Raw genomic sequence first — 24,334 nt, 5'->3', positions numbered from 1 at the left:
TGGAAGTGTTGATTTGGCTGTGACCTGAGAGCCATGGGCAGGAGATGAGCCACATTAAGCAGCAATGGGGGCAGAATGCTGCTCCGAGATGGGTGCCAGAAGAGTCTCTGACACCATCAGGCTCAGGAAACCTGCTGCTGGCAGCAGGGAGAGCCCCCACAGCCAGGGACTGATTCATTTAGCCCTCTTTCTCCTGTGCCCAAATTATCCAGGAAAAGAGATGATTTTTTCCTTTTTTCCCTGAATTTGTTCATGAATCCGAAGCGTGGCAGAGCTGGATAGATGCTCTGTGGTACATGGAGCTGCACAAAGCGACACTGGCAGAGCCCTGGCCTGGCCCCCTGGCATCTCCTGTGCCCATCTCCCACTGCATGCTGGAGATAAGCAGGAGGCTGCAGCCTCTGAGGTTTTTATCCCAGGACTTCCCATCTAATCCAATTACTGGAGCCTGGCTCCCTGCGATAGGGTCTGGGTGACATTTGCTGAGCTGTGCTCAAGCAGGCTGGGAGGTGAGGGCCGGCTGGCAGCACTCGGCTCATGGCAGCACTCAGCTCATGGCAGCACTCGGCTCATGGCAACACTCGGCTCATGGCACCCCTAAAACCGGGTACCCTCCAGCTCTGAATTCAAGGGCCACTTGTGCACATTTGCTTTGGAGACCCCAGCCCTGGCCTCCCACCCCTGAGCCAGGCAAGCCTGCCTCACTCCCACAAACTTCTCCAAATCCCAGAACCCAGCATGTGGGGTTGGAAGGGACCTCAAGAGCTCACCCAGTCCAACCTCCCTGCTCCAGCAGGGCACGTACAGCAGCTTGCCCAGGATCCCAATGTCCAGGTGGGGTTGGAAGCTCTCCAGGGAAGGAGACTTCACGACCTCTCTGGGCAGCCTGCTCCAGGGCTCTGAGCCCTCACAGGGTAGAAGTTTTCCAGTGGGAGCTGCTGCAGAAGCAGCCCCCCCAAAGGTGCTCTCCTTGCCCACAGCCCCCACCCAGCTTGTTTAAAAACCTGGATGCTGGGAGCAGAGAAGCTTGGAAGTCACAGCAAGCCCCTAGTGCCTCTGATCTTCTTGAGGGTGGCTGCTGCCTCCCACTGCTGTACAATAAATTAATTGGTAAATGAGCACCAAGCCTGCAGCCCTCATCAAATGTCAAGCCTGGGACAGGAAGAGGAGAAGTGATTTAGAAAGACCCAGCTCTGTAGATGCTACAAATGGCTCATGATGGAGCTGCAGCCCTGCCCTGGACCCCCCACAAAGAGTAGCCAGGGTGGAGAGGCCTCTGATGGCTGCACAAGTCCCACCAAAGACCCCAGGCCCTTTGGAGCACTGCAGACAGGGAAGCTCCACTCGACTCCAGACCCAAGCAGGAGTAGAGCTCCGCAGGGAAGCAGCAACATTCCTCAGGGAGGGTCCTGAGGAGGATCTGTGAGCACTGCCCCAAGGGCAGCCACCTCCTTCCAGGCAAGGCCACTCTTGTGGTGTTCCACCTCGGAGCCCAAAGAGATGGCTGTCAGCAGCCTCCTCCCAGCAGGACACGGTGGGGAGCAGGGACAAGGTCTGGCATTGCCCTTCACATCTCATCCATCCCGGACGCAGCTCCGAGGCCTCTCCTCTGCCAGCAATGCTAATGAAGAGCATCTCCTGCAGCCACTGCTGGAGCCTGCAGTCAGGCTCTGATGGAGTGCCCTTAATAAAGTTGCTCTTACTGGAGAAAGGATTTTGAGCCTGGTATTTGACAGCCTTGATCTCAAAGAAATCCATGAAGAGCAGCTTTAGCTGCAGGGTTATAGCCATTCAATCCGGGGTTCAGCAAGCTCCTGTGGTGCTTTCAGGGATGTGTGTGGGAGAAACAGGGATCAGCCTCCCAAAATCCCATGCCAGGGCTGCTGTACCACACCTGGGCCACATCTGAGTGACCCCATGGGGATGTTCTCTGGGGATGAGCATCTTGCACCTTGGAGAATCAGGGGTCTGAACTTCGGGGTGACAAGAGGGAATCAGAACTGGATTAATAAATATTCCTGAACAGATTCCCTCTAGAAAGCAAACACCAGGGATCACATCTGCCTTCAAACACCCACTGGGCAGGAGCAGCTGCTTGGACAAGAGGTTCATGTCCTGCTGGAAGCACCTTTCCTTCCTCTCAGACAGGAAAATCTGTGATCCTTGGAGCTAAAGCTGCTAACCCACAGATTGTTCTAGAAGACCAGAAGCTGGCACCCTCCCTGGGGTGAGCTGGAGCCAGCCATGGGAAGCTGGGATCCTGGTTGCAGCCAATGGATCCTTTCCAGATTTTCCTCTGGAAAACCCTCCCGAGGAAAGGGGAGGGCACAGCCTGGGCTCAGTTTGCCCAGCCCTGCCCAAGAACCAGCACCCCCTGTGGGGAGCATCTCCTCTGGGGTCATTTGCTCAGCCTGAAGCCCTGGACCCTTCCCTGTCAGCAATGAGTTCTTCGCCATGAAGACCAACAGCTCCCTGGAGGAAGGGTCTAGGGGTTCTCTAAATCATTTTTTGAAATAGAGAGCAAAGAGATTCCAGTGATGCTGAAAGGCAGGCTGCAAGATCTCACCAGCACCCTGCCAGCTGCTTGGCATGGGAGCTGGTAGGGCTGAACAGGTCACCTGTGCCACTAACAGCAGGAGAACATGGAGATGATCTTAACACTGGCCAGCAGCCCCCACACCTTCCCCTCACTTTCTGGCACATTTCTGCACTTCCCTTGCAGTCAGAGGCAATGGGAGGGTGATGGGGAGAGGCACAGCCAGCAGAGCCCACTGCCTGGCACTGCCCACCACAACGATGGCCCACACCAGCAGGTGAGTTACTCTCTGCCTGCCAGAGCCAAACACTAATCCATCCCTGGCAGGTGAATTAAAGTATTTCATTTAGAGCTTGACCTTTCCAAAGAAAATGAATAATGCATTTCAAAACAAAAACTCATTTCAGGCTGCAGAATCAAAACAGCTCCTCTGGAAATGCCAGCATGATGCTTTGCAGCACCTGGCACCCCTGGCTGCTCCTGGGGGCAACCCTGCAGGGAACAGATTCAGCCCCAGAGAGGCTCAGGGTGGGGGGATGCAGTTAGGGGGCACCTGGGCTCCAAAGGGCCCATGCCAGCCATCCTGTGCCAAAGCCAAACCTCAGCAGCAGGTTGCAGAGCATTTGCTTGGTGCTGTGGTGCCACTTTCAGACGTGCCCAGCAGGTTCCAACTTGGCAGAGACCCCAAGTGCTCATTTCAGCCAACAAAGGAAGCTGGTGCCACCGCAGTGTGAGTCTGGCAAGCTCCCAGCACAGACTATGGTGAGCCTGGCTCTAACTAGAGGGTGCTTAGGCAGTTGTAATCCTATCCTCACAAAGGGAAAGTCAAGCTGGGTTTAAAAGTTTGAGGCTGAAGCCTGGGCAGCTCTGGCACCCATCTCCCAGCCTGAAAGGGGCACTGGGCTGCTGCAGAAGCCTTGGCACCCAACTGCCCTCTTCCTTTCCATTTATGTTCTTGTTTCTTTGTCAGTTTTCAGCAGTCCCTCCCTGCCCTGAGCACAAGGCCAGGAGCTGAGGGGGCTGCAATTCATTCATCTGTCCTCCTCCACTGCTGCTCTTGCAATGCCTCCCACCTGCCCCTCACCTCTAAGTCCTGTGCCAAACGTTGGGGGCCAGGCAGCCAGCCCTGCTCTGGGGGAAGGCAGCTTCCTGCCTGCTCCCAGCATACCCCCACACAGGTTGTTTGCTCTGAGCATCAGCAAAGTTCAGGCACTGCAGCAGCAGCACAGGTCCTGTCTGGGTAAGCAAAGGGCTTTGGGATGAGGTTTTTCCACCCACCCCAACCAGGGTGGGAAATGCCAGCACTGGCTTGGCAAAGCAAGCAGCAGGAAGAGGAGCCAAGGGGGAACCATCCCAGAACAGGTCCCCTGGTCACCTCCTCACAGCTAGAGAGGGCAGATGAAGGTGGTGGAGCAGTGCCACACCTGTCAGCACCCCCTGGGCATCACTGAGGCAAGGGCAGCCCACACCCCACAGTGCTGGATGCCTCCAAGGGGTCCTGAGAGTTATGGAAACCCCAGGAAGTGCTTCCCAGCCTTTCCTTCCCTGCATGCTTGGTGAGGAGATGGAAGCCAAGATTTTGAGGGTGAATGAATTATATCTGGAATCCAATATTCATCCTGCCATGAATGAAATGGGAAGAGAAGAACAAGCTGCATGCAGGGCACGTGGTTCTGTTTGTCATTAGTGAGATGACTTCACTAAGCAACTCAAGCCCAAGAAGCAATTCCAGCACAGCCTCTGCTCCTGCAGCAGCAGCTGCAGATGTTCCAGGGCCTGTGGACCTCATACTGTGCTGCTGGGCTCTGGGGAGCTCATGGCACACCTCACAGCTCTGGAGGGTCTTTGCTGTCCCGCTGAGATCTCATTGCCCCAGGACTGACCATGCCCTGGGAAAGATGTCCTGGGCTGGAAAAGGTCACAGAGCTCCTGCCTGTTCCATCCCTGGAAATGCAGGGAAAGGGAGAACTCCAACTGTGCCACCACCTCACCCTGAGCAGCTCCTGGTTTCCTGCACCTCCCTTTAGCTGCAGAGCTGCAGTCACCCCACAGCAGCATCACCTGCAGCTCACAGCAGCTCTGCAGTGGTGTGGACCTGGGGCTCTGCAGAGCACCTTCCCAGCCCCTCACACCACTGCATCCTCACCCAGCTTCCCAACCCAGCCCTGCCAGAGGCTTTAACTCACCAGCCCTTGCTCCTGGCAGCACCATCCAGGTGGAGTGCCATGGGTGCCCAGATCCCTCCTGCAGGAGCTGGACACAGAACACCTCCGTTCCCCATGCAGAAGTCTTTGCTCCTTTTCTCAACAGCCAGGCTGCAGGTTTTGAGCCCAAGCCCTGCTTTGCAGGGCGGGGGGGTGGGGGTGTATGTCACATTTAACAGCAGCATGGCTCAGCTCAAGTGCCCAGGCCCCCATCCCCTGCCCCTGGCACATCATTTACCAGCAGCTGCAAACTCCTGGCACTGGAGCTGCCTCCCCAGCCCGGGGTGCAGCAGCAGCTCCCTCAGCAGCCTGCAGAAAGATCCTGCCCTGAACACATAATAAGAATTATTCAGCTAATCCACTTTAATCACCCAGCACTGCCACAACCAGCACTGGTGAAGGAGGAGCTGCCAGCTCCCATCAGCACAGCCGGGCTCCGGCTCCCAGCGCCCCAGCCATGGACCTGCCCAGGGGAGTGACGTGGAGCTCCCAGGAGCACCAAGCTGGGGACCCACAGCCCAGGCACAGCAGCAGAGGGGCAGGGAACCCCTTCATGGAAGAGCCTCCCCCTTTTGCCTGACTCATCTCCCTTTATCATGGAATGGATTAGGCTGGGACCTTAAATCTCATCCAGTTCCAACCCCCTGCCATGGGCAGGGACACCTCCCACCAGCCCAGGCTGGCCTTGAACAGCTCCAGAGAGGGGACAGCCACAGCCTCCCTGGGCAACCTCTTCCAGTGTCTGCTTACCTGCACTGTAAAGAATTTCTTCCTCATCTCCAGCCTAAATCTCCCCCCATCTAGTTTTTTTCCCCGACCTCTCTGTTTTTTCCCTCTCCCCCCACCGAGCCAAACACATCCTGGTGTGAGAGAACAGCAAGAGCTGTGCTTTGAAGCAGTGAGAGAGGGGAGGACCTTTTAACACCCAACAAGTAAGACGAAAACATGGTGGGAGAGGCAAACATCCCTCAGTCCCAGAGGTGTCAGCCTGCAGCTCATTTTCCCATCACTCCCCTCCTCAGTCCCGTGCCCTGAGGTGACACAGGGCACCCCCAGCACTCCCTCACCACAGGGACCAGCGGCACAGCAAGCTCAGCTCTTGTCTCTGCAGGATGGGGACACCAAGGGGCTGCCACCTCCCCTGGAAGGAAATGCAACCACTCTGTCAGCTTTGCACAGCAACTTTAATTGCTCAAGAATGAGTAAAAAGTACCCAAAGCCTCCAAAGCTGCCTCCATGGTGCCAAACTCTGCAGAATACAAAATGCTTAAAAAAATACTCTGAAGAATATCGGCAAACAGTGAGTTAAAAAAGATTCTCAAGTGCCTAAAATACTGCAAAACCTTTGCAAAAAAAAAAAAATCAGAGAGCCCAGGGTCATGGCACCAAACAGTGGCTCTGCCCAGTTTGTGCAGCTGGAGCCACATGGCACTGCCAGGACTCATAGCATTGCTGGGCATCCCAACACCTGCAAGGGGAGCAGGCTCCAAGCCCTCCATGGGAGAGATGCTGGCATCCCCAAGGGGGAACTGCCAGCAGAGCCCAGCAGGCTCACTGGTAGAGGACCCTGACGCAGAAAGTTTCCTCGTTCTTGTCCTCGTGGTCGTTGATGTGGATCAGGATCTCCTCCTCGCCCAGCGCCTGGCCCGGGCCAAAGCGCAGGCCGATGCTGTACACCTCCCCCCCAGCCACCTGCAGGACAATGCCAGGGGAAGAGAACACAGGGCAGGACCTGGTAGGGACTCCTCCTCCTGCCTGCCCTCCCCAGCCCAGCGTGGGCCTCCCATGGCAGCTGTGAAGCCAGCACCGCGTGGGCTGCCTGGCTGGGGGCAGCAGCTGGCAGGGGGTACCTGGAAGGAGTCCTCCCGGAACCGCAGCAGGTCAGGGCGGTTGGTGCCCAGAAAGTAGAGCCGGGGCGAGGGGTAGGGGTTGGTGTAGGTGATGCGCTTGTTGCAGCTGCCTCCCAGGGGCAGAGAGATCTCAAACACCTGCAGGGTGAGCAGAAGCCATAGCAGAGGTTGCCCAGAGCATGGGGGAGCCATAGGCACTCCCCCAGACCAACCAGAGCCACCCCTGCAGAGAGCTATGCCAGGGCACCTCACCTTACATGTGGTCTCTGCCAGCAGGTAAAAAAAAACACCTGAGCCAAAGCATCCTCCTGGCACTGCCACCAGCACAATTGCAAAGCAATCACAAACCCAAAAGACAAAGGGCCAGGGGAACAGCTGGCACAGGGCAGCTCATTCCCCAGCTACTTCATGGACATCCATGGAGAGAGCTGTGGTGCCCACTCAGAATACCCCATGGCACTAGAGACAGGCTGGCAGTGGATAGTACATTGGTTTCAATGCCAGTCTGAACTTCCCCAGTACCAAGGGTTTCAGCAGAGCATTTTCAAAGCAGCTCAGCAGCAAGGCCTTCAACAGCAGTGCTGCAGCTTTAACCTTACAACCAGGAATGCTTTAGTGACTCTCAGCATGGCACTGCCCTCCAAACAGCTTGGAAGATGCTTTACTGTGACCCTCAGATTACTCAATCACCTGAGAGCTAAATGTGTGCCCAAGGTAGGAGGCACCAGAAACCGCACAGGTGTGAAGAGCAGAATCAACAGGAGCCAGCCCCAGGGCATCAGCCAGGCTGCACCCTCCAGTCTGGCACCATCTGAGAGCAACTGCCACTGTACCTTAGAGATGAGAGGCCGCCTGCAGGAGAGGCAGAGCAGCCAGGAGGACACCAGCTGGTGAGACTCCACATCCACCAGGTTGAGGTAGATGAACCTGGTGCCAGCCCTCCGGGGCCGCACACCCAGGTACAGCTCCTGCACTGCATTGGCAGGGAGCAGGAAGGCACCGCCTGGGTCCACCTGCAGGAAACACCACCAGGAGCTGGGATGGTTCCACCTGGAGCACGGAGCAGACCTGACCGCTCTTCAACGCCTGCACACCTCTGGAATTCCACTGCCATGGAATCCCACCCACAGGAACACTCCACCACAGGCTTCAGACTTCATGTCCAGAAGGACAAGACCCAGGTCCCACCCCTGGCCTGGAGATTTCCCTCTCCACAGCTCTGCCCAGGGAGACTTTAGGTTTGCAGGCCAGGCTGGAGCTTTTGTGCCCTCTCTTCACACCCAGGGCTCCCCCAGCTCCCAAGCCAGTGCCAGCCTGAAGCTGCTCTCCTTAAGGCAGGGAATTTGCCCTTAGGGGGCTTGCTGATGGCCCTAGCCAGACCATCACCACACCCCTTGGCACCAAATCCTTCAGTGGGCTGCCTCTCCCCTTCCTGTGCTGGTCCAGCACAGCTCCCAGTTTGCCATGCAGGGCTCTGCCAGCCCCATGCCCACCCACGGGGGTTACCTGCAGCTCGTGGGGATGGGAGGTGAATGCCTGCACCCTGCGGGGGGCCACGGTGCCACGCAGCAGCAGTGAGAGGCGGGCAAGCTGCCCAGCTGTGCCACTCAGGTCCAGGCGCTGCAGGGAGTGCAGGTAGAACTGCCAGATCTGTGTGGGCACTGCCAGCCAGGCATCCCTGTGGCACAGGTGGATGGTGCTCACCCATGGCTCACCACCAGCAGGCAAACAGTGAGCAGGTAGCTGAGGGAGGGAGCCTGAAACTGGGGTGAGCTTCTGAGGAACCCATTTTGGTGTCACGCATTCCTAAAGCATCATCCAAGGCAGAAAGAGCCCAGCTGGCTCAGGAGGGGTTGGGCTGGGATGCTGGGGAGGCTCTGGCCTCATTTGGAGGAAAAGAGAGGAACTCCATTGAGAGGCAGAGAACACTCTGAACCTGGCTGTTTAGAGGGGAAGAGGAAGGGGCACACCCTGATTACTGAGAGGGAGAAGGAAGGCTGCAAGCCTCTGTTTAGAGGAACAGAACAACCCAAACCTGGCTATTTAGAGGGAAAGAACAGTGTAAAGCCCTAATTATTAGGGGGGAAGAGAACAGTCAAAAGCAAACAGAATGATGGAAAACACTAAGCTGCAAACATTTTGGGAAGCCTTCTGCCCACTTCCTGCAGTCCAGCAGAGCCAGGAGCAAGGCAGGGGCAGTGTGAGCTCCCCCCCTGCCCAGCTGCACGCTCAGGGTTGGTGTTGATCCCTTTTTGGAGTCCTACTTACATATAAATAGCAACGAAGAACTTCTTGATCTGGGGGCTTGGTCCTCCAGCCACTTTTAAGAAGATGTCCTGCGGCTCACCTGGGCCCTGTGTGCAGAAATCAGAGCAACCTTCCACCAGTCAAGCTCCAGAGCCCACCAGCCAATGAGGACCCCCAGGGGCTCCTCCTCACCCACGCAGGTGGGCAGGCAGCTGCACCAGCCTGCAGCTCAGCTGTCATTAACTTCTCTCACAGCCTGGCTGAGCTCCGCCACTGCTTTTAATTACAGCAGGGGACAGGAGTTTTGATGCCTTTCCAGGTCTGCATCCACCATCAAACTTTGGCAAATTCTCCCCCAAGTTTTCTAACCAGCCCTGACCCACTCCCCCCAGGCACCTTTCTGCAGTGGCAATCAGCAGCTACCCTCCCTCACCATCTGCTCACAGGTGCCCAGGTTTAGGTGTCCTTCCCACCCACCTCCAAAGCAAGCTCAGGGACTCTGTGCTGGGCACAGAAAGCTAAGGCTGTGCTTGGGCAAGAAGCTGAGCAATCTGGGCTAGGCCTGGCCCATGGCGTGGCCATTCCCACTGCCCCAGAGTCACCCAGCACAGATCTCTGGCATGGGGAACAGGAACTACCCCTAGCAGGACAACACAACAGGCAGAGTGATGCCAAGGCATCACCAGTACCATGTTCTTGGTTTCACAAATTATGTTGGGGTCACTGCAGCGAACAAACAGCTGGGGCTCCTCTCCTGGCATCCCCACCGGTGCCCCTGCAGAGAGACCCAGGGGAAAGCCAACTCAAGGTCTGCCCTGTGCCTGCTGCCCTGAGCCCCAGGCAGCTGCAGGCCAGAATCCCTTGTGCTGGGCTACCAGGGGAGTGGAGAGGGGATCAGGTATCCAATTGGTGCAGGGAGGCACATGAGGAGCAAACAGGAGCCCAAGGCAGTGAAAGGGCAAAGCAGCAGGGATGTGCTCCAGGAATGCCCCCACTGATGGGCATCAAAGAGGAAGAGCCCAAGTCCCTGCTGGGCACAGTGCAGGCTCACCAGGGAGGGTGTGCCAGGGGGGCAGCCGAATGGTCTTCTTCAGGAAGGTGAGCTCCGGGTGGTAGAAGCGGAAGGTCTGGTCCACCACGTGCAGCTGCGGCTCCACCTGCACCCGCAGCAGTGCCAGGGGTTTCCCCCTGCTCCCCTGGAAGCAGACCTGCCCCAGGGGTAGCAGAGGCTCAGGAGCTGGCAGGAGTGATGCTGCTCCTTCAGGCAGCCCCCTGAGTGCTGCCACCCCATGCCCTCACCTGGATGTGCTTTGTCTGCCTGCCCTCCCTCTTCCCCAGGGTGGCCACATTGGCACCAGCCTCCAGCCTGGCTGGCTCCTGTGGGGTGAAAGAAGTCTGAGGCACAGCTGGGGCTGCACTTTGGTGGTACCACCCTGGCCTTGGCAGCAAACACAGCCGAGGACAGGAGCTCGAAATGGGGTCCCTGACCCACCTGTGCCATGCCGAGCGCAGGGTCTGCAGAGAAGGTCTGGTACTTGAAGGGGATGTGGAGGGTCTCGTGGGGGCGCAGGTAGACCTGAGGCTTGAGGTCCTCACACAAGTGGAACATCTCCTCCTCCACTGGAGTTGTGCTCTTGGTCAGCTCCTTGAAGTGGCGCCACTCCCTTGGGTCCAGGATCACACTGCAGGGGCAGCAGCAGAGGGGGAGCACTGCCAGGGGTCAGGTGCCACCTTGACATCTTCTCACACGCATGGAGGCATCGCTTCAGCTCCCACCTGAGCTCAGGGTGGTCGACCTCGATGGTCACAGTGTGCTGGACGCTGCAGGGGTTCTTCAGGGCAAACTCGAAGAACTCTGCCGTGCCCAGCACTGCGTGCACGGTGTGGGTAGCAGTGATGGCCTGGCTCAGAGCCTGGGCGATGCTCTCGCCCTTGGTGTGGTCCCGGTAGGCATCGATGATCTGCAGGTCCTGCATGTGCTGGGCACGCTGCTCCTGCCAGCCCTGCCAGCCAGGAGAAAGCCATCATCCCAGAGCCAGCCCCGGCACAGCTGGCCCCTGGCACCTCTCCTCACCGAGAGCTGGGGCATCCTCCCACCACTGGCATCCTCCTGCTGCCGCACCAGTGCCATACGCCGCAGCTTGCGCCGGCGAACGCCTGCGGCCTCGCCAAGAGCAGCTGGGGATGGCAGCCGTGCCCCTGCCTGGCGGCTCTGCAGGGCAGCTGCCAGCTCACCGTCCACCTCCACCAGCCTCCGTGCCCGCAACACCTGCCCACCTGTGGGCAGAGAGCAGCATGGCACTGACCAGGGACCCCCATGCTGTGGGGCAGGGAAAGGGAACAGATGCCCCACAGCTAGGGGTACAGCACAAGCACCATAGCGGCAGAGACTCTGCCAACCCAAGCCCCAGCCCAGCAGGACTCACCAGCAGCAGCATACCGGGGTAACCAGCTGCCAGCTGAGATGTTGGCAGCACCAGACACATAGTAGGAGCGGGACGGCAATGGGGATGGCAGCTGCCCTGGGGTCTCTTCATATGGGTGGCCTGCCACAGGCAGAGCCAGGGGTGAGGGGAAATCCCTGGATCTCATCATAAAATCCATGGCAAGATTTATCCCCTTCCCAGAGGGTGTGAGAAGCAGGAGCTGCTGTCTGCCTGCTGGTGGTGCTGTGCAAGCCCTGCAGTGCCCCCCTCCAGAGCTCCACAGCCAACCACCCAGACATGGAACAGCACCACAAGCATGGCATCTCCTTGCCAGCCCTGGGAGTCACTTCCATGTTCTCATCCCCAGCTGTGCCACAGACACATGCTGCCAGACCTCCACCCTCCTGCTGCCACCCACTCTCCTGGCAAAGGCTGTGCTAAACAGAGCTCTAAACCTGCTGGGTACTGACCCAGCCCTCAGCTCCCATCCCCAAGGGCTCCAAGCTCTCAGTGCTGGCTTTAAGCACAGCACTTTGGTGCTTAAAAGAAAGAGGAGAGGGGATAAAAATCCCAACCCCAGGGCAGCTGCTGTCCTGGAGGAGCTCCTCTGCTCCTTCTCCTTTGCAGGGTGAGCTGAAGCCTTCCCCAGGCTGTGCAGCTCAGCTTGTCCTTCCCTGGAGCTTATCAACCCTTTGCAGGCAAGGCAGGGCCAGGAGGGTTTCAGAGCCCTTCGAAAGGAGCTAATCTCTGCTCAGGAGATAAGATTTTGAATCTGGAGTCCCCAGGCTTTATAGGATAGGGAATTAGAGAGCTAAAAGCAGCTAGCAGGGGCTAGGGAGAGCAAGGTCCTCACAGCCTGGGTGTTTTGGTTGGGAACAGCCCTGGGCAGGTCTCTCACCATCCCATACCCAGCGAGTGCCTCAGTATGCAGAGCCTCAGCCAGCACTGGGGATACTCAGTGAGGGTGGCATGCTGTAGGGGACTGGTGCCAGCAGCCAGGTGTCCTGACCACGGGAGCCCTTACCAACATTGGCCAGGCAGAGGTGGAGGTAGCCCCTGACCACCACACGGACACCGAGGGGCTGCAGGGCTCCGTGCCACAGAGCCTCCCTGCCCAGCACCGCCACGTCCTGCTCGTACTCTGTCCTGGTCACCTCCAGCTCATGGTGGGTCCTGACAGCCTCCTGGCCCTGGCGCAGCAGGGGCTGGGAACAGGCAAGGACAGGGGAGAAATGACTTACTGGGGAGTATGGTCTGAGAGGTGAAGGGTGGCTCTGGGGGGTTTATCTCAAGAATCCCACAGGAGTTCCAGGGAAGTGGGGGTAAGTCAAAATTTTGCCATCACTGCCAAGGAGAAGACAACTCCCACCACAAGGAGCCTGTCAGGCTGACAGCAGCCTGGGTTACACAGAGGCTGAAGGAAACTCCAGCACTAGAGACAAGGGCAGCACAGAGGCACTCAGCAGGGCAGCAAGGGGAAGGGGCAGCTCCTGAACCCTCCTCACACTAAAGAGGGTCTCCTTCAGCAGCTGTCCTGGGGACTTAATGGGGAAGAGCCCCAGTACCTTACCTGCAATTTAACAGCAGCAGACCCAACGAGGAGCAGGGAGTCTCCATCCCAGACGTCGATCTGCAGGCTGTGCTCTGCCAGGTAGCGCAGGAACCAGCGCTGCTCCCCGGGCCGCAGGGACCCAGGATCCACCACATACCGCAGCTGCAGCCCTGGGGGGCCTGAGACCCAACAGAGATGGAGCTGCCACCAGCACAGCAACTGGGACAAGGACACTTCCTGCACCAGAGCAGCCTGCTGGCTCACCCAGACACCCTCCTTCACTTGGTGAACCCAACAGTCAATTAGCAAGGTCCAAGGTCCCCTGGGACTGGCACCCTCCCATGGAAACACTGCCTGGACAGACTCTCCCAGCTCCAGAGCAGAAGGAGCTTCACCAGCTACAAGAGATTGCTGTCTCTGGGGACCAGAAGTACAACACAGAAAGGAAGAGCAGCACTGAGCCGGGAGGGCAAAGCTGCTAGCTCCGGGCACTGCACTCCCACCTGTGGCCTTCCTTCTCCAAGGGCTGAGCTGCAGCAGGAGCCAGCAGCCTCCTGGTGCAAACCAGCCCAACCCTTCCCCTTGTCTGGCTTCACACAAGGCAAGGCAGAATTTGATGGCTGCAGAGCAGCCCCAGGAGGTTTCCAGGGCTCACCAGTGCTGAGGGTCCCATCCTTCTTGATCTGCATGAGGAGCTGTGCTGCACCCCCCTCACTGCTGACCAGCTGCAGCCGGGCAGTGGTGACTGGTGGGAAGCGATAGAACTGGAAGGTGAGGAATATATTCCCTGGCCACGTCCCCTCCATGCCATCACTGGTATCCCTTGAGGGAGAGGGAGGGTCAGGTGAGCTGCTGGAGCAGTGCTGCCTCCCCATCACGAGCTCCCCAAGAGTGTGGCACATGTGGGGAGGCAGAACCAGAGCAGCTCAGCGGCATCACAAGTGCCTGCAGCTCTCTGAAGGCAGCAGGCATATGGCCCTGCTCTGCCTTTCCAAAAAGCTTCATCATTCCAGCTGTCTCCCACCATATGCTGCAGCAGAGGAGCCCAGGGAAGGCAGCATTTTACCTCTGCACAGCACAAAAAGCCACCAGTGGGGCCTCATCCAGCCCAAGCCACCCCCACAGGTGCTGACTCTCAGCTCCACACACATGCAGAAACTGCAGTAAGAAGCTTTTCCACCATGCTGTGGTTAATGGATACAGTGAAAAATCCTGGGAATCTGATTTAAGAGTGCTTGGAAAGGATAAAGGCAGCACAGTAAAACCTTCTGGGGCTTTGCCTGCACAGCAGCCACCTTTGCAGGGACTTCTGCCACAAGCAGAGAAGCAGGTGGAAGATTTTGGGAAGGGATTCTGCCCCAGGAGGTACCCACAGAAGGCACCACACCAGGAGCTGCCACCCACCTGCCAAAGGCCAGGAACTGCAGGATGATTTCGTTGCCTTGCAGAGGATCAGCCTCCTCCAGCCGCAGGCTGAGGCTTGCTGGCTCCGGCGGCTCCGAGATCTCCACCGGCAGCTGGTGACGGTCCAGGATCTGTGGGAAGCCAGCAGCCTGCAGGTGTGCCAGGGCAGCAAGGGACAGCAGCCTGTGGGACCTGGAGGGGAAACAGGGGTGAGCCACAGGGAAGGGGCTGTGAGGGACCCAGCACCGGGGCTGCAGGAGCTGGGGAAGGGCAGCGGAGCATCACCTGCTTGCCTGCAGCCCCACAGCAGCAATAGGCACCTGCAGGGGGGCGAAGGGCAGTGCCTGCAGCTGGTCACTGGCACTGGGCTCTGGGTCCAGTGAGCCAAGGTCAGCCTCCAAGTGAGTGATGCCTGCAGCAGCCTCCAGGTGAGCGGAGTCATGATGTGAGCTGCAGCCATGTGGCACCAGGAACCCTTCCCTGCCCTGCAGTGAGGACAACAGCTCGGACACTGACAGCTGCCAGGGAACAGCCAGCCTGAGCATCCAGGGCCAGGCCATAGCCCTGCATCGAGGCACCAGCCCCACCTTGCCAAAGCAGCTCTGGTATCACCATGCCAAGTGGCACAGCTTGGCTGCCCCCCACCCCCAGCCCCAGTGCCCATTCAGCTGCTGCCTTTTCCCTGGCAGTGGGGTGACAAAACACAGCAGGAAATTCAAAGCACTTCAGGCAGCCTCAGGAGGAGAGGAATTTCCCCCCCAGATATTTGTGTGCATGGATCCCTGCCCCAGGATGCAGAAAGCACAGAGAGGGACCTGGGGACTCATGGCTCTTCTTGAACCCCAGCAGCTCCGTGTGCCACTGTCAGCAGGGACAGCAGCCCCCAGCAAACCTGGGCTGCCAAACCCAGCCCTGCCCTGCCAAATCCATCTGGGGTGGGAAAGGAACTCAGGGCAGCCTGCTCAGCACCTTCTGCACAGCATCCACTTTGCTGCCCCAGAGAAGATGGATCTGAGCAGGACACTTGGTGCCTCCTGGCCACAGCAGCCAGGAAAACCGGCAGCAGGACAGGAGTGGGAGCATGTCCTGAGTGGATGGCGCTTACCCCTGGTCCCCGTGGGGAGGTCATTGTTTGCAGAGGGGCTGCCAGACCTGTGGACAGGGACAGAAGAGAGGCTGCAGTGGAGTTGCCGGCCCTGGCCTGGCTGCCACAGCTGCATCCTCCATCAGGCCCTTTACATCCCAGGGGTAAAGCCAGCCCAGCAAGGGGGTCTCACCACGGCCCAAGCCCCGAGCTGGGTGATTTTTTCCAGTAGGAGTGCTGCCTGTGGGGTAATACAGCCCAGCTCCATCCCCTATCCTGCTGGGAACAGGGCTGACTGCTGCCAGCAGCAGCTCCTCCACCCCAGCCGGCACCACAGATCCCTCCAGCCACACGGTGCTGCCTACGGGGATGCTCAGTGAGGTGTGGAAGTTTAGAATACTTCAGATTCTCATCCCCCCTCTGCTATCTCCTTGTCACTCCCTGCTCCTGCACCCCAGGAGGATGAGAACTCTGCAGGTTAGATCTGGCTGTACACTGGTACAGCTGAGCTGGCAGAGCCACAGGTCCTGCAGAACAGGGCCACAGCTGCTCCAACCCCACACCCATGTAGCACTGAGACTCTCTTGCTTCCACCACTGCCTGTAGTTCAGCTCTGTCATGCTGACTGCTGTGCAGAGGAAGCCACCTCATCTCCCTGACATCTAAAATACTGCCTGCTCCCTGCTGGGATGGCTGTGGCAGCCTGAAGGGGACAATGGACAGAGCCACCAGCACCACTGCCAGCTGAGCTGACAGGCAACACTCAGCCCCCCTTGGCCAAACAGGGCAGCCATGTCTGCCAACAGAGCCCCCCAAACAGCTTGAACATTTCCTGGCAGCCTAGGGTGCAGGCAGGCAGCACCTCACAGCACAGCTCCAGGACCCTCACTGCACTTCCCAAGCTCTCTCTGATGCCAGCAGCTCCCCAGTGCCGGCTCATCTCCCAGTCACCCTGCCGGTGCCCCTGTACACTCCCCACAAGGCAGAGCACACCAGCCCAGTGCCAAGCTGAGATCTCACCATCAGCACATATCACTTCTCCCTTCACCACACTACAACTCCCTCGGTGCCCTGGCATCCAGGAAAACCTCCCAAGCAGCACCAGGAAGGTGCCAGCAGCTAACCCAGAGCATTCCCCATGCCCCAGAGCCCTTCCTTCCACCCTGCGCTCGTCCTTTTCAGCAGCCAGCCCAGCTCCTCATGGTGACAAAGCCATGGTTCCAGTGCCACCTCGTGGCAGGCACAGCACCACCTGGCACAGCTTGTGCTTTGCTGATCCATGCCCCTTGACCAGCCTCACCCAAGACTGACATCTGCCTCAGCCTGTAGCTGCCACATCTCCTGCCCTCACATCTGGAAAGCTCCAGGGACCAGAGACAAGCAATGGCACTGGAACGGAGCAACTCACTGCTGGCACAGCCATGGCACACGGGCTGCCCTGGGTGTGAAGCCCAAACACAGGGTGGCCCAGAGCGGGAGGGAGCTGGGGCTGTGCTGGAACCCCCAGGGATGCCACACGTGGCTCAGAGCTACTGTCAGAGGGGAGCTCTGCAGATGAAAGAGTAGGAGTTGAATTCAAGCAGCTGGAAGCTTGGCTCTGGCAGTTCCCAAGGGAGCACAGCAGAGCTGGGTGTTTTCCCTCCCCAGCACACAAGTGCCAGGCTCTAGCTCTGGCATGCCAGCAAGCTGGCACACACTCACCCAGCACCGGCGTGGGCACCGCCTCGGCCCTGGCACTGCGTAGCAGCTCCGTAGCACTTACAGAATGTTCCTCTGAGTCGGTGGCAACATGGAATTGGACAGTCCCAGACTCCACCTGCTGCTCCTGGAACTGCAAGGGAAATGCTTTCAGACAGCAGGCTACAGGCAGCCTGCCTCCTACCTCCAGGATGATTTTCTTGCCCTGGGGCCAGAGCAGTGGCAGTGCCAGCTGGGGGCAGAGCCAAAGGGCTAATACCTCTGTCCTTGAGGAGACAACCTGCCACCTTCTCCCACAGCCACCTGGCTTAATATCTCACTGAGCAGCTTCTGCAGACACTCATCCATCCAGCTTAGCACAGCTCTGTCTGGGCCATCCCACTGTGCCCAGCCCCACCCTCCTCCTGCTGCAGAAGGCTTGGGAATGAGGAGCTCACCTTGTGCACAAGCCCAGAATCATTTAGGCTGGAAGAGATCAGAGTCCAGCCATTGCACCAGGGGAGACTTAGGGTGGACATGAGAAAATTTCTCCCCCCAAATGGGTTGTCAAGGCCTGGCCCAGGCTGCCCAGAGCAGTGGTGGAATCCCCTTCCCTAGAAGGGTTTCAAAGCCTTGGAGCGGTGGTGCTGAGGGCCATGGTTTAGGGGTGCCCTGGCAGTGCTGGGTTAAGGGCTGGACTCCATGACCTGAAAGGTCTCTTGCAACCAAAACCTTTCTGTGCTTCCACGAAGCCAGGCAGCACCAAACACCAAGTACCACACCTGGCTGTCTATCCACCAACACAGCTGCTCATTGGCAGGGGCTGGGGGCTGCCACCCTCCTCTTCACTCAGCCCCCACCCAGCACTTAACCAGGTTTGGGCAAAGAGCCTCTGCCCAAGCTCCAGCAGCATCCCCACAAGCTCATGGCACAGGAGCCAGCCCTTACCTGTCGTGAGCTCCTGCTGCTCACAGGGCGCCGGTAGACCAAGGTTTGGCAGGGTCCACGGTGGGCACCACCACGCAGGGGCAGAACCACTTCAGCCTCTCTGGAGCCTGGCACTGGGCTCCAGACAGCCCAGCACACCGAGCACAGGTCACCCACCTCGCTGCGGGCACTGCCAGGCAGGGCCTGGGGAAAAAGGGAGAGCATGGTGAGTTCTGGGCATCCCAGATTGCCACTAGCATGGGGAGTGGGTGCCACCAGACCCAGGCTCTGGTACCCTGCAGAAACCTCCCCTCTGTTCTGGGGGCTTCCCACTTCCCAGCACCTCATTTCTTTTTGCCCTCCACTGACTGCACCTTCCTGCTCCAGCCACCTGCAGGCTCTGAGGAGCACCAAGAGCACTTCTGATGGAGGGGGACATGCTGGTCCCCCAGGACCATGAGACCCCTCAGTGAGAGAGGCTTGCAGGGCTCCCACGTTTGCTCCTCTCCCCTCTGCAGGCAGCACTATGGACAGAACCAGCACCTCCACAGGGCTGACCACAACCTGGGGGCCACAGCTGCAAACCCAGCACCACCCTTCCCACATGGAGCCTCTTTGGCCCCACAGATCAGCCCAAACCAAGGCAGATAAACACAAAACCAGGATAAAATAATTCTGAAGAGAAGCAGCCTTCACCCCTTGCATGCATTCAGCACTTACCAGCAGAGACAGTCACCAGCCCCAGGGCTGAAGCCCCCTCCACTCAAGCAGCATTAAGGGATGGGTGTTTGACCCCCCCAATCCCTGGCAGATGGAAAAGGCAGCACAGAGGCTTCCACTCATCCAGGCACATTCACAGCCTCTCCTAACTGAGACAGAGGCAAACTGAGATCCCCACCAGCATAACCATGCTCAGAGCCTGCTAATTATGGCAGGAGAAGGTGAGCACATGAGCAGCTCGGCAGACAGCTTTGGATTAACCTCTGTGCCCCAGGAACCAGCTCCCAGTTAGAGCTCCCAGCACAGCCACACAGATCTGTGGCTGGAGCCCCAAACCTCCTTGACTTTGGCTGTTCAGAGCAGTTGAACCCAGCAGAGAATTTCTGATAGCAAAGCTGAGCTCCTGCCCACTCAACCCAGATACCACTGGCCTGGCACATGTGACAGTGACAGACACCCAACCCCCAAGTGTCACCTTGGGCAACTCTGACAGGAGATGACACCTCCTGCATTTTCAGTGAGCACATTGGGACACTTGGAGCCTCCTAACCACCATCAGCCATGCTCCAAGCTAGGAGGAGCTCCAACAGCAAAGGGTCTCTAAAAGGGACAGAGGGCATCCACCAAGCTGGGGTTAACACAAAACAGTTAAAATCAAGCACAACTGGTAAGCAGGAATGGTCTCTGCAGTCAGCAGAGGCCTCCCCTGACTTGAAGGGGTGGAGAGCATCAGGCTGAAGCTCCCAGAGGAACCTCACCACTCAGGAGGAAAACCACAGAGCAGGAGGAATTAACTTCTGAGCAGAAATGTTACAGTCTGAAGAAAAGCATTTTTGAAGTTAAAAAGATGGAATTTTCTAAATGAGCTTGCAGAACATAACAGGACTGCTGCAGGCTACATCCTCCCCAGCTATGGTGGAGGTGGAACTAGGTGCAATTAAAAGGAGTCCAGGAGCCCAGTGCAGGGATCCTGTGCAGCACTGCAGGCAGCACCTGGCCAGGGCACTGCAGTAGGCAGCAGGGTGGCCAAGTGGGACGAGGAGGGAGTGCACAGCAGGGCCTGCTCCCCAGCCACAGATCTCCACTCTCCCTTTCTGGAGAAAGACGCTGAGGGGAGACCTTCTGCCTCTCTACAGCTCCATGAGAGGAGATCAGAGCCAGGTGGGGGTTGGTCTCTTCTCCTGAGTGAAGTGGTAGGACAAGGTTGCACCAGGGAAGATTTAGGTTGGTCATTAGAAGAAACTTCTTCCCTGAAAAGGTTCTGGAAAAGTGGAACAGGCTGCCCAGGGAGGTGGTTGAATCCCCATGGCTGGAGATGTTCAAAAGCCACAGAGCTGTGGTGCTGAGGGCCATGGTTTAGCACCAGCCTTGGTAGAGTTAGAGAAGGGCTGACCTCCATGATCCCAGAAGCCTTTTCCAACCAAAATGATTCCTTGGCTTTAAATTCCAGAGATGAGGAGCACACCCTGCCCAGCCCTACCTTCCCGGCAGCTCCTCCGGAGCTGCAGCAGACATACTCCAGCTGAAAGCAGACCCTGAAGGCTGGGTGAGGAACCATCTCGCTCAGGTGGATTCGGCTTCTCAGGACCAGGGCTTGACCCCTGCGCCAGGACAGAGAAGTGGCTGTGGGCAGCGCCCAAGCCAGCAGGGAAGCAGCACCAGAGGGTCACCTCTTACCTGGCTCCAGAGCTTGGCACCTGTGGGCAGCTGCCCTGTGCTACCTCAGCCTGGGGCACCAGCAGGGCAACCTGTGGCACCTGCAGGAAGCGGAGGCCGTTGTGGACACCAACATGCAGCCGCCGCTCACGCACCACCAGCCTGGCACCATCCGGTGCAGCACTGGCCTGGCACAGGAGAGAGACAAGTTAACAGTACCCCTTATAGGAACCCCCTGACACAGGGCCCCACTTCAGCAGCTGAGGGACATTAAAGGTTCATCCTTATAGAATCTTAGAACTGATTGGATTGGAGAAGACCTCTAAGATCACTGACTCCAGCCAGCAATCCAACATCACCATGACCAAACCAGGGCCCCAGGTGCCATGCCCACACATTGCTTGAACACCTCCAGGACTGGGGACTGCATCTCCCTGGGCAGCCTGTTCCAACCCCTGAGCACTCTTGCAGGACAGAAGTTTTTCCTTATGTCCAACTAACCCTCCCCTGGCAGCATTGGTGCAAATCTTGCAAGCAAATGAGGACTTGGCCAGCAGTCACCACACCAAATACTGCTGCTCCTAAGGAGGCACAAGCAGCACTGCTACAGCTTTGCATTTTCCACAGCAGAGCAAACCCAGCTCCTGCTTATTAAAGTCCAGTTGCCCACAACAAACCCAGCAGGAGCACCCAGCAGCAGAGCCAGCACAAGCTGGCACAGCAGCAGAACTGGAGGCTCCAAGCAGAACAGATACTCAAGCACCAGCAGGCCCAGAAGCAAAGCCCCCAGACCTGCAGCAAGTGATCGCTGTTCAGCAGCTCTAGCAGCTGCTCCTCGAACTCTTCCAAGGAAGGGGCCAGCTGCACAGAGAGCCTCTCCAGGTAGCAGGTGACCGGTGGCAGCAGCCGGGGCTTCTGCAAGCAGTCAGCTGCAAGGAGAATGTGGTGGCCCCAGGTCACACTGTGGCTGAGGGAGGATATTACTGGCACCACCACCCCTGGGGACCTGCAGCAGGGAAGGGCAAGGAGCCCTTACTTGTGACTCCATGCACCGGCAGCAAGCCGGGGAGGGTCTGCAGCCCAGACACCAGCAGATTTTCAGGAAGGAGGTGAAATACCATCTCCAGGGGCTGGTGGGTTCTCAGGGCATACTGTAGGTGGCTTTTCTCCATCACCATCAGGTATCTGTTCTCTGAAGGAAACAGCCCAAGATGAGCAGAACCAAGGGAGGTTTCACAATGCTGCTGCTGAAGGAATCCTTATCCATGAGCACACTCACTGGGAGCCATGAAAGAGCTGGGTTTGCCCAGCCAGGCTTTGCCCAGCTGGCAGCAAGACAGCACCAGGGCACAGACCCTGTGCCACACCAACCAAACACAGCCTTCATTTGGAAAAGAGAGGCCACCAAGAAAGCAGCAAGATACAACATCCTGCAGCTGCTTACTCTCCATGGGGTCATGGAAGCGTGGGTGCAGTAAGGCACGTGGTGTCCCATGGTATAGCTTCAGCCTAAGAACAGAGAGCACAGATGCAGCAGGCAGTGATGATGCACATCTTCATCTTCCCCAGTGCCTCTGCTCAGCAGCAGAGACCACCCTGCCACTCTGTACTCACAGTAAAACCCCACCCACAAAGGGCAGACATCATCCACAAAGCAACCACCACCTCCCCAGCACTGAGGAATTTCAGGTCTCTAGACACCAGCTTTGTTCCTGCAGCCCCAGGACCAACCTTCTCTCCCCAGAGCCATCTTTCTGCCCCCCAAAACAGCCATGCATGGTGCCACCCCAGCTCCCTGTGATGGGCAGGCAGCAGAGGGACCTACACTCTGTCCTCAGTGGCCAGGTCTGTCACCTCCAACCTGCTGCTGAAAAGGGGAATGAGTCCAAAGCCACAGGAGAGATGCTGAGAGCCCTGGTCCCCTTTCCCAGCCACTGCCACCACTTCCACGACAGCAGAGATACCAGGGTGGTTCAAGGAGGTGTGGAAGTAGACAGTCTGAGATGGGAAAGGAGAGAGAAGACGGATGTCAGAGCTGGCAGAGCTATACCTTCTGCATCTACACAGCCAGGGGCACAACCACAACATCCACCACAGGTTCCAGACAGTGGCTTGTGGCAAATGACCTCTGGCACTGCTTGGCAGTGGTGGAGTCCCCATCCCTAGGGAAATTTCAAAACTGTAGATATGCAGTGCTGAGGGACATGGTGTGGTGGTACCCTGGCAGTGCAGGATTGAGGGTTGGACTCAATGATCTAGAAAAGCTTCCCCAAGCTTCCATGATTCCATGACTCCAGGTTCCGCAGACTCATGCCAGTCTGTGCTTCATAAACTTCTGGCTGAAAAACTGAAAACATGATTCCAAACCCCAGCTGCCAGCACATGGGATGATCATAGGGTCACACTAGTGGTCCATAGACGCCAGCCACACATCCCCAGGTACCCACCTCGTTGAAAGCTGCCCTGGCTGGGCGCAGTGGGACCATGCAGGCAGCTCGCTGGGCACTCCTCCAGGTCCTCCCAAAGAAGTGGTGGTAGGTGGCATCGAAAAGGGAGAGGCGCAGCTGATACTCAGCTCCCTGCAGGACATGGCAGGACAGAATATCAGGGAAAGACTGCAGGTAACACTTCAGGAAGTGAGGACAAATAACACCTGGGTGGTTTATGCCCAAACCAGGCATGGAGCCATGCAGTTTCCTGCACTCTGCAGGACCTGTCTGAGAGGCAGAGGTTAAACATGCCAAGAGGTGGGACAGGTGGGTGTCACACACAAGATAAAGGGATGGCAGCTTCTGAAGTACTGCCTGGAGAGTATTGGTGCAAAATGCTCATCTAAACGAGCAAAAGTTAAAAAACAGTTAAACACTAACTCAGATTGGTAGGCAGAAATGTGTGGGGCTAGGCCACAGCTTTGAGTTGTGTTTCTGGGAGATTTACCTAATGGCTCACCTCAAAATAGTGACCTTGTTTTGAAACCTCCACCTCCGTGAGCTCTGGCCCCTGAGTTCATCCTACCTGGGTGAGGACAGCTCCTTCCAGGTACTTCAGCACGCAGCAGAAGGCAGTGGAGCCTGGCCAGCGAGCACGTCTGCGCTGGCAGTGCGGGGGAATGGTGAGGTTCTGCTCAAACACCCTCTGCCACTCACTCATCTCGCCCGCACGAGAGTCGCCTCTCCCGCCCGGCGTCGGTTAGGATGAGCACTTGGCTGGGACACAGAAGGGAAACACACTGCACAAACCACCCAGCCGAGTGGTCCTCCAGCCCCCGCCAGCTGCACCTTCAGCCCCAGCAGCCACCCACCCGGCTGCACCTCCAGCACCGCCCATCCCAGTGGGCCTACAGCTCTACAGCACGAGACCCCTACAGATCGGTGCACGCGTGGATGCAGAGGCCAACATGGGTGCGTGCAGGTATCCATAGAGACGAGAGACACGGACACAGAGAGCGGGACACACGTGTGTGTGCGGACAGGGCACCCAAACACACCCACGGACCGCAGCTGCCACAGCCGCGAGTGGCTACAAGCAGCACCGCAGCTGTGCAGGGGAGAGTCTATACACCCTACACCGGCCCCATACCAGTTCTATACACCAGCCGGTGTGGATGCGCACACACGGTTGGGTAACCCACCGCGGGGTGAAACCCCGGGCCACCAGCAGCAGTACGGCCCGTCCGTGCCCACTCAAGGCCTGGACGCGTCCACAGGCGCCCACGCAAGCACCCAGAGGCGGCCCGGCCGCCGGGCCAGCCCCCCCCGCCACGGGCACTCACCGCGCCCCGGCGCCATCTCGTCGGGCACCACCACACTCACTCCGGGCCAGAGGGGATGACGGCCGAGCGTCCACCGCTTACTACACGGGCGCTCGCCCTCCTGCGGCAATTTATCGGTGGGCAGATGAAGGGACCGATGGCAGGGCGGGGCCACGACCGGGCGAGACGCCGTAACGGCGGCGAGGGAGGAGGCGGCGACGGGACCAGCCCCCCCCGCGCATGTGGTCGCGCCCGCCTCAGCATCGGGTTACTAGGGCAATGGTGCCGCTCCCCGGGGGG

At 58.2% G+C, this 24,334-nt stretch overlaps 1 protein-coding gene across 1 annotated transcript; it reads right to left on the bottom strand.

Annotated features, from left to right (window-relative positions):
- Nucleotides 1-6,291: 6,291 nt before the first annotated feature.
- NPHP4 (nephrocystin 4) lies at nt 6,292-23,433 on the bottom strand. Its single transcript, XM_054394817.1, has 28 exons — nt 23,299-23,433; nt 22,731-22,862; nt 22,109-22,281; nt 21,728-21,792; nt 21,320-21,475; nt 21,076-21,212; nt 20,305-20,471; nt 20,108-20,228; nt 17,929-18,111; nt 17,005-17,128; nt 15,325-15,371; nt 14,505-14,737; nt 14,220-14,411; nt 13,471-13,637; nt 12,834-12,994; nt 12,288-12,468; nt 11,264-11,383; nt 11,035-11,114; nt 10,614-10,840; nt 10,330-10,519; nt 10,137-10,214; nt 9,889-10,045; nt 9,527-9,612; nt 8,859-8,944; nt 8,097-8,268; nt 7,424-7,603; nt 6,591-6,728; nt 6,292-6,432 (listed from the first exon to the last, which is right to left on the bottom strand). Exons 1-28 carry the CDS (start codon nt 23,431-23,433, stop codon nt 6,292-6,294), a joined length of 4,029 nt encoding a protein of 1,342 aa, XP_054250792.1.
- Nucleotides 23,434-24,334: the final 901 nt, after the last annotated feature.

Source organism: Indicator indicator, chromosome 32, assembly GCF_027791375.1.
Source record: "Indicator indicator isolate 239-I01 chromosome 32, UM_Iind_1.1, whole genome shotgun sequence".
Classification (NCBI taxonomy): domain Eukaryota; kingdom Metazoa; phylum Chordata; class Aves; order Piciformes; family Indicatoridae; genus Indicator; species Indicator indicator.
Note: the sequence above shows the minus strand (reverse complement) of the source record. Positions and strands in the feature narration are given on the sequence as shown.

What these genes read in the sequence shown, in the direction of transcription:
- NPHP4 (XM_054394817.1), bottom strand. Translation starts at nt 23,433, where the DNA reads ATGAGTGAGTGGCAGAGGGTGTTTGAGCAGAACCTCACCATTCCCCCG. An exon ending in GTGCCAAGCTCTGGAGCCAG is followed by an intron (nt 20,229 to 20,304) that starts GTAAGAGGTGAC and finishes GTCCTGGCGCAG; the next exon opens with GGGTCAAGCCCTGGTCCTGA. An exon ending in ACCCCGGTATGCTGCTGCTG is followed by an intron (nt 11,115 to 11,263) that starts GTGAGTCCTGCT and finishes CTCTGCCCACAG; the next exon opens with GTGGGCAGGTGTTGCGGGCA.